The following is a 10,032-nucleotide window of genomic DNA, read 5'->3' as shown; positions in this document are numbered from 1 at the left end:
TATGACTTTATCAGGAGCAAAAAAATCCCTCCAGTGCTCAGTTCATTCTAACTGTCCCCCTGCACTTAATTACCCTGCTAGAACCCTCTGCCATATATTATCCATACATCTTCCCTAATCTGACAATTCTTCATTTTCAGGACCTCCGACACATTCTATACATCTTTGGAATCGTGTCACCCCTAGGCATCCTGTTGGTGAGCCCCTTATCTCAATTTCTAATTAGTTTTATTCTCATTTTTGTTGGTTACATAAAGGTGTCCCTTCTCCCCCCCCCCCCCCTTTTTTTTTTTTTTTTTTTTTTCTCTTCCTAACTTTATCCCACACCATGAACCCAATGCTGTCAATGCACACCATTCTGAAGTAGCTTTCCAATAGATTTTTTTTTTTTTTTTTTTTTTCTCTTTTTTTTTTTTTTTTCTTCTCATTTTTACATACATATACACATTTATTTATGCACCCCCTTGGGTGTAGCAATCATTTCATATTTCCCAATAGGCTGTACATGCATTTTAATTCTGTAGTCATCCCATTCAGCTGAAAGCAACCACACGATTTTGAGTCCATCCGCTCTCATATTGGTACTTTTAAGATTGGTATTTTACTCAGGATTGTCTTCATCCTATTTTAACAGATATTTGTTTTGTATAAATCTCATGTTAATTTACATGTACGGATGCTCATATTCTTTTATGTTTTTTGTCTCATATATATTTTATCACTGTTTAGATCGATGTTTTCATCATATATTTATTGTTCTTATTGACACATTTGTGAGACTTCATTATGTATATGAATTTTGTTCTTTTTTTTTTTTTCCCCCTCTCCTCCCCTTTCTTTGTTAATCACTCCTCCATTATCTATTTGTACTTATCACACAGTCCTATCCAGCCGAACTGACGAAGGGGTTCTTCCCCGAAACGCGTATTCCATTGCTGGTTTTTAATTTCTGAAAAAATAATAAAAAAGAAGTGCTTTCACCATCACACATTGGACTTTGATCTACATCTTCCAGTAGCTTAGAGTGTTGCGCCTCCATACCAGTTCTTTTCACTTCCTTTTCGCTACACTTACGCCCACACTGGTGGAGCGTCATCTGGTTGGCAGCACCTCCACCATTCAAAATACTCAATCATTGAAAACTCTTTGTACTCCATAAATATTCCACTACCCTCACTGGGTCTTGCTCCACCCTCCTTTTTCATTTCTTTTACTCACTCAGCCAATCAGAGGCAGCTCTCACTCACCCATTCATGAATTCATTGACGAAGCAAATGATCAGTCAACACAAGCTGACAATGAAGTTTTGAGTTTAATGTCCAATGTCCCTGTTCAGAAGGTGCCATATAGCACATAAATCTGCACGACAGCAAGAATTGTTTCTAATTTCCTTACTGGAGGAATAAGTTACACACGAAATATATCATATTTATATAACAGCACTTTAGTTCCGCACTTTGTCATGGTTTTTGTGCACTGCTATAAACCGCTTCTTCTTGATGAGTTCACCATTGGGCAGGTTAGTGTCCCAGAGGTATTCAGGCGAAAGCACCTTGGTAGGCTTATTGTACACTAGATACCTATTGAGATGAGATTCCTCTTGCCACACAGCCTCAATATTCTTTTTCTTGTCCTCCACTATACCCTTTCGGCATGCCATACTGAGTTTGTAAATCTCATCCACTCTTCCACTATACAGGGCAGCCATATAATAGAAGTCTCCATGTCCATGAGGTATGTACGCTGTAGAAATTGGTCTACGCTCATAAGTGAAAGCCCTTTTTTCAAAAAGGAAAAATACAGGGTGGATCGTAGCTACCAGGTCTCCAAGTATTTCGACTCCTACATGATCATTAAATACCATATCTACATCAGCACACACCAGGTAGTCTATCTCATTTGCCATATGCTCCTTAGTAAAGACTGTGAGGATTTCCATTCTTCTCATTGACACATCCTGCCAGCGTTCGTCAGCAACCACATCATGAAGTTGCAAGATGCGACCATCAGCCATTTTGGGTTTAACTACTTCGTTGACTTTGTCAGTGAATACATAGTATGTAACATTGTGACCAATCATAAAGTAACGCTCTGCAGACTCCAGAAACGGCAGAAGAAACCGGATATACCTGAAAGGAATACATTGGTTTCATTAATGCCAGAATAGACTTTAAAGGGGTTGTCCTACTTTTTACTATTAATGACCTATCCTCCGGATAGGTCATCAGTAGTAGATCCACAGGGATCCACTACTCAGGATCCTTGCCGATCAACTGAGCTTGTGTTGGTCACTGTCGGTACGGAGCTGTCTTTGTGCAGTGGCCCTGGCTGGTATTACATGTTGAGCCCTATTCATTCCAATGGGACTCAGGATATACTACCAGTGGCAGCTGTATACCAACAATAGCTGTATACCAACAGTGACCGCCCCAAGAATCAGCTGATCGGTAGGGGTGCCGAGCAGCAGATTCTTGACAATCTGCTATAGATGACCTACCCTAAGGATGTATGATCAATACTAAAAAGTGGGACAACCCTTTTAATATTCACCTACTTCAAAATTTTTTGTTCTTTAAGCTTAAACAAATGATACAGGATTTATAAGTGTATATTTCTCATTATCATTAGTGTTGATGCAGTTTTCTGTAGACCTAGTTACAGTTTTGGTATTACTTCAAGGCCTGGTATAATCAAACTAAGGCCCCCTTAACATGGAAATATTTGTGCGCGCAATACGCAGTGAATAGAACACATTGATTTCCATGGGTTCATTAACATGCAAATATTTTTTCTGCGCATTTCAGCTGTGCAAAACAAAAATCTGCAGCATTCTATATTTTCTGTGCCAAATGTCCCCACAATGCTCCCATTCATTTCAATGGGGCTGTTCAACGCTACTTTGACAGCGATGTATGTTCTACCTTTGCCCATTTTCAGCCCTGCGTCGCCCATTGAAATGAAAAGGCACATCTTGGTACCACGTTTTTGGCAGCGCCAAAGGCAAGCGCTAGCTGCACGACCTAAAAAAAAAAAAAGAAATACCCACCTAGCTGCCACGGTCAGGGTCTCCACCGCTGTTCTCCGGGGCTCCGGTCAGGCTGCTGGGCACTTGTCAAGCCGACAAAGCATCTGTTGCTAGTGAAAGGGATTGAAATCCCCGCCTCCCAGCGAGAGATTGCTCTGATTGGTTCAGGAGCACCGGCTCCGCCAATCAGAGCGGGCACTCGATGCATTAATCACAGCCATTCAATGAGTTAGTTGGCACCAAATCAATGGAGCAGAGTGGAGGTAGAGGCCAAATAATGTTACTTTTTTCAATCACTGTATATAATTATATTAATGTAACCCGTCATTATACTGTACATTTCTGGCTGTATTAATAGCACAAGTATGTTTTTGCAATAATTTTCTTATAATTTAAGCAGAAGTGAATTTTATTAAAAAAAAGGAACAGTTTGATCAGCAAAATATTGTAGACAAGCAAAAGCAAACAACATAAAACACAATCTAAAAAACACAGCTGTGTCTGTACCAAGAATTAGTACATTACTGCTATGGAACAAGAGGTGTCTACCAACCACTACAAAGGTGTGCGCCACAGCTGTGCAAACTAATTAAAAAGCTGTATTCAAAACAGTCAAACACAATAGAAAATAGGTCATTAAAACAGGCCTCCAACACTGGCCAAACAATGAACACCACAAAGTGGATTCCCATCATGAGTATCACCACAAGTATGTAGCGTGCCTCAGTCTCCATAGGTCCACCTGCGATGTTCACAGAGATACACCGGCAGGGAATGTTTGCTCCCATCGTGGTCAAATGTTCCCAGGGTTGGAGACTGCATACACATCAGGAACTCAAGCTGAATTGGATATTTCATTTAGACACCCTAGCCCCAAAGGGTTTGAACTGGTTTAAAAGTTTGCTTTTAATAGATGAAGGATGAATTAGTTGCACTGCACCATTTCCCTGAAAATAAGACCTACCCCTAAAACAAGCCCTAGCATGATTTTTCAGGATTTTTAAGGATGCAGAATGATTTTTCAGGATTTTTGAGGATGCTTGAACTTTAAGCCCTACTCGAAAATTAAGCCCTAGTTACAGTTAATAAAAAAGGGACTTTAAATAGTGACCAGGGAGCTATACATGTAAAAAAGTGAAATCTTTCGGAGAAAAAATTATTATGACACTGTCTTATTTTCAGGGAAACCGGGTATATATACATTTTGGTATAGCCATATTAATATAAATACAAAAGTAACTCTGTTTATCTGACTGTCTGTTTGTTACCTTTTCACGGCTAAAATGCCAAAGTGATTTTGATAAAATATGGCAAGGAGATAGCTTGTATCTTGAGGAAAGAATGTTTCATCCCAAATCTTTTTTATAGTTTTCAAAAACTCCCAATGAGGTAGAAGCCAATTACCCCACCCTCGGGGAAAACATTCCTTCACAACTCCATAATGGCAGTCAGAATAATCCCTGGATCAACACTCTTCAGAGAAGCTTCCCTCCTGACTCCTAACATCCCCCTATCAACAACCCATTCGGACTATTTAATGTCTATATTCTGTAATGTTGTAGTGCTCTTAAAACATGTCTAGTCCCCTCTTAAACTCCTCTATTGATTTTGCCATCATCACGTCCTCAGGCAGAGAGTTCCACAGTCTCACTGCTCCTACAGTAAAGAACCCCCTTGTATGTCAGTGATGAAACCTGCTTTCTTCTAAACTTAGAAGATGCCCTCTTGTTACCGTTACAGTCCTGGGTATAAACAGATCCTGGGAGAGATCCTTGTATTGTCCCCTAATGTATTTATACATAGTTGTTTGGTCGCCCCCCTTATTGAGCTGATTAAATAGGCGATTTTCAATCACATTCCAATGCTACTATGAACTGATACATCATTCCTTTTAATGCATGCAGACACCCTGGACCCTTCATCAAGATGACACCACAGATCATCAGTTTGTATGGAAGTGTAACATTTTGGACAATGCTGTCCTCTCCAAGTTCTTCTCTCGGCCTCCTCCTTAAATAAAAGCAATGACTGTCCATTGTATCGATCCTTGGCTCATTGGAAAAGTACACTCTTTCCCAGTCTACGGAACTCCAATTCACGTGTTCTGTTCTCTGCATGCAGCTCTTTTGATTTGCCGCACGACTGCAGCTGAAAACAATGTTATTATCGCTCCCATGGAGAAACACAGTGTGTTGTCGCTCAAAAGACATTGTTTGAGTGAATTTTAAGTGATAATTGTTGCATATAAATGGGGCTTTAACCCCTTAGTGACGAAGCCAAATTTTGGAAATCTGACATGTGTCACTTAGCATATCATAACTCCGTAAAGGCTTTGCATATCCAAGTGATTGTGACATTCTTTTTTCGCCGCATGTTGTACTTCATTTAGGTGGTAAAAATAGACCCATAGAATTTGTGTATATTTATTAAAATTGCCAATATTGGGAGAATTTTGAAAAAATTTTAATTTTTTCACATTTTCAACTTTAATATCTCAAATATGTACAAACATACTGTAGAAATTTTTGCTAAGCTATATATTTCCATCTGCTCACTTTATTCTGCATGCAAGTTTGAAAAACTTACGGTTTTATTTTCCCATTTAGGAGACGTACAAATTTAACATTAATTATCAACATTTTAAGGAACGCTTTATTTTCCGGCACCAAGCCAGGATTACAAAGGCTCATAGGTGTCAGAATTATAGTTAACCCCACAAATGACCCCATTTTTAAAACTACACTCCTTAGTATTTACACCTCAAAATGCATACCCCCATTTGCCCTGTGTTCAGAAACATACCCATTGTGGTCCTAATCTTCTGTCTGTATGTACAACGGGGCCAAAACCGAAAGGAGCAGCCGGAGGCTTTCAGATCAGACATTTTGCTTCAAGGCGTTTTAGGCCCCATTGCTCACTTGTAGACCCCTTGAGCGGCCAAAACGCGGAGGACCCCACAAATGACCTCATTTTGAAAACTAGACCTCTTAGCGCATTAATCTAGGGGTGTACTGCGTATTTTGACCCAACAGTTTTTGAATGACTCAAAGCAAAGCAGAAGTAAAAAATTAAATAAATAAGTAAATAATTAAAAAAATTTTTTTTATCAATTATGTGATTTTAAAAACAGTTTTTTTTGGACAGCAGACATATGAATGGAGGCTTTCACCCAAAAATGGATACCCCGTTTGTCCCATGTTCAGAAACATACCCATTGTGGCCCTAATCTTCTGTCCGTATGCACAACGGAGCCCTAACCGAAAGGAGCAGCGGGAGGTTTTCAGAACAGACATTTTGGTTGAAGGTGTTTCAGGCCCCATTGCCCACTTGTAGAACCCGTGAGCAACCAAAACGATAGAGAACCCCCACAAATGACCCCATTTTAAAAACTACACCCCTTAACGCATTAATCTAGGGATGTACTGCGGGGATTTTAAATCCCTGCCTGCTGATAGCTCAGAACTACGCCAGAAGTCGCCGCTGAGTCCCGGCAGCTGAAGGGAGCGGAGTATTGATTTTTTTTTTAATACACTTTTTTAAATCGCTTTTCAGGGAAGGGTTTATGAAGCCCTTCCCTGAAAAGCCATTGACGGGGATGCCGGCAGCAGGATTCTCTACCGCAGCTGTCACGTGTGACAGCTGCAGTTGAGAATTAAAGAATTCTTCTGCTGCATCTGCCACAGATGTGGCAGATGTAGCAGCAAGAAATTCTTTAAACTAGCGGGCGTGAAGGAAACATCTGCCGCAGATGTTTTTTTGCACTAAAATGTTTCTTTTTCAGAGAAGGGCTTATATGTAAAGCCCTTCCCTGAAAAAGAATGCAGTGGTCCGGCAGAGCATGGTTTTCAATGGAGCCGCTGGCAGCAGCCACGGCTCCATTGACAACAAGCACCCGGCTGTGTTCACGCGTGTTTTTGCTCGCACCTAAGTACGCACAAAAACACGCTCTTGTGCACCCATCCTAGGTGTGCACGTATGTACGCACCTAAGTACGCACAAAAACACGCTCGTGTTAACCCACCCTCAATCAGTATCATTGGCCCTTATGTATGAATATTTAGTGAGCCTCGTGTGGCGCAGAGTGTAAGCTCTCGCCTACGACCTGAAGGTTGCAAGTTCGATCCCCACATGCGTCAGGTAGCCGGCTCAAGGTTGACTCAGCCTTCCATCCTTCCTTCCGAGGTCGGTAAAATGAGAACCCAGCTTGGTGGGGGGTAACTAATAATTACCTGAAAGCGCTGCGTAATAAGTTGGCGCTATACAAATACCAAGATTTATTTATATATTTGCGTATATTGTGCCAATTCTTTTTAGAAATCAATAGGATTAAATTGAGCCAAATTTACAAACGTGGCACGTGGACTTGCAAATTTGGTATAATTTACACTGCGCCAAAAATAGGAAAGATGCACCAAAATTTTATATAACAGTGCTATGTGTGCCAAAATTGCCAATATTTACATAGCAGTGCTGCAGGCCTCAAAAATGCACCAATTTGTATTATCAAATATGTTTTGTACCACAAATTAAATTCTGCTTTATGTAATATAAAAAAATCAGTCAGTCTAATTACACAGGAGGTTACAAGCAGCACTTGGGAATCTTCTTTGTAGTAAAATTACATCCAAGGATGTATCTTTATTATGCCATTAAAAAGCGACGTTTCGGCCCATTTCAGGCCTTCCTCAAGCTCAGAAGATTCCCGAGTGCTGCTTGTAAACTCCTGTGTGTCTAGGACTGCTATTGGATCCTTTGGAGTCAGGATCTGGATAACGAGCGAGCACCTGGTGAGCTTCCCCACGGTGTGTGGTCTTTTGTTTGTGCTGCTGGATACTACTCGTGCCAGTCAGTCTAATTACAGTTTTGAAACATAAAATGGGGGCAAAAACATAAAAAAAACACCCACACTACTATGTGCAACAAAATTGTGCCAGTTTGCATTCAGAAATATGTTTCACTCCAAAAATGTAATTCTACATCATCTACTAAAATAAAATAATTAGCCAACAGTCAAAATAATGATAATAAAAACAAAAAAAACAAGGGTAAAATCAAGAAAAAAAACCCTATTCATGTAGTTGGATTTGCATCAAACAATGTACTCCAAAAATTTGCAACAAATTGCTCTTCATTTACACCAACTTTTATTGCATTTTATTAGTGCCACTTTTTACCGACACTTTCTTGTAGTAATGCTTCATAAGGGCTTAGTCACACGGGCATTTTTTCAAGCGATTTTTTTGTGCGCTAAACTGATGTGCACAAAAAATCGTGTCACCAAAGCCAGCGTCAAGGCTGAAAAAAATGCTGCTAGCAGCATTTATCAGCCCAAAGGGCTCGGTCACACGGGCGTTTCACGCTCAAAAAGAGCGCTGCACGCTATTCTGTGCCACAGCTGTGGCAGAGGAGAACGATATTCTCCCATTGAATTCAATGGAGCCGGCTATACTGCCTGCTCCATTGAAAGCAATGGGCTGCCAGCAAGCGCTGTAGTAATTTTCGGGGAAGGGTTTGAAATATAAGACCTTCCCTGAAAAGCATCCAAAAAGAGTGTCAAAAATTTAAAAATAAATATATACTCACCTTTTTGCAGCTGCCGGGAATCAGCCGTGTCCATCTAGCTCTTCTCCTGAACTGCTTTCTGTAGTATTCAGCAGGCAGGGATTTAAAATCCCCACCTGCTGAATGGGCTGCCTCCGATTGGTCCCAGCCCTCAGCCAATCAGAGGCAGCTCTCACTCACTCATTCATGAATTCATTAACGAGCTGTCGTATCTTTTTCTTCTTTTTGGTGTAAAACTCTGTGTGCCTTAATTCTGGTGCGGTTTTAGACACAAATCTTTAAAAAAAAATTCATAAGGTCCATTGCATGCACTTTGGGATGGTCCAAGCCATTGCAGGTATGAGCGGCAAAGAAGCAAATGATCAGTCAACACAAGCTGACAATGAAGTATTGAGTTTATTGTCCAATGTCCCTGTTCAGAAGGTGTCATATAGCACATAAATCTACGCGACTGCAAGAATTGTTTCTAATTTCCTTACTGGAGGAATAAGTTATACACAATATCACATATTTATATAACAGCACTTTAGTTCCGAACCTCTTTGTGGTTTTTGTGCACTGCTAAAAACCTCTTCTTCTTGATGAGCTCACCATTGGGCAGGTTAGTGTCCCAGAGGTATTCAGGTGAAAGCACCTTGGTAGGCTTATTGTACACTAGATACCTATTGAGATGAGATTCCTCTTGCCACACAGCCTCAATATTCTTTTTCTTGTCCTCCACTATACCCTTTCGGCATGCCATACTGAGTTTGTAAATCTCATCCACTTTTCCACCATACAGGGCAGCCATATAGTAGAAGTCTCCATGTCCATGAGGTATGTACGCTGTAGAAATTGGTCTACGCTCATAAGGGAAAGCCCCTTTTTCAGAAAGGAAAAATACAGGGTGGATCGTAGCTACCAGGTCTCCAAGTATTTCGACTCCTACATGATCATTAAATACCATATCTACATCAGCACACACCAGGTAGTCTATTTCATTTGCCATATGCTCCTTAGTAAAGACTGTGAGGATTTCCATTCTTCTCATTGACACATCCTGCCAGCGTTCGTCAGCAACCACATCATGAAGTTGCAAGATGCGACCATCAGCCATTTTAGGTTTAACTACTTCGTTGACTTTGTCAGTGAATACATAGTATGTAACATTGTGACCAACCATAAAGTAACGCTCTGCAGACTCCAGAAACGGCAGAAGAAACCGGATATATCTGAAAGGAATACATTGGTTTCATTAATGCCAGAATAGACTTTAAAGGGGTTATCCTACTTTTTACTATTAATGACCTATCCTCCGGATAGGTCATCAGTAGTAGATCCACAGGGATCCACTACTCAGGATCCTTGCCGATCAACTGAGCTTGTGTTGGTCACTGTCGGTACGGAGCTGTCTTTGTGCAGTGGCCCTGGCTGGTATTACATGTTGAGCCCTATTCATTCCAATG

At 40.6% G+C, this 10,032-nt stretch overlaps 1 protein-coding gene across 2 annotated transcripts in view; it reads right to left on the bottom strand.

Annotated features, from left to right (window-relative positions):
• Positions 1-1,307: 1,307 nt before the first annotated feature.
• LOC136621768 (histo-blood group ABO system transferase 2-like) overlaps positions 1,308-10,032 on the bottom strand; it is a 68,745-nt gene continuing 60,020 nt past the window's right edge. The window contains exon 4 of one of the 2 annotated variants that reach the window (XM_066597477.1): positions 1,308-2,129. In XM_066597477.1, coding sequence (XP_066453574.1) covers positions 1,445-2,129 — 685 coding nt within the window. In that variant the 3' untranslated portion in view covers positions 1,308-1,444. Of the gene's footprint in view, positions 2,130-8,987; positions 9,799-10,032 lie in introns of those variants that run through there. The other variant, XM_066597476.1, reaches the window with a different exon arrangement.

This window comes from Eleutherodactylus coqui, chromosome 3 (assembly GCF_035609145.1).
Source record: "Eleutherodactylus coqui strain aEleCoq1 chromosome 3, aEleCoq1.hap1, whole genome shotgun sequence".
Taxonomy (NCBI): domain Eukaryota; kingdom Metazoa; phylum Chordata; class Amphibia; order Anura; family Eleutherodactylidae; genus Eleutherodactylus; species Eleutherodactylus coqui.
The sequence above is the reverse complement of the archived record's forward strand: the minus strand, read 5'-3'. Positions and strand labels throughout refer to the sequence as shown.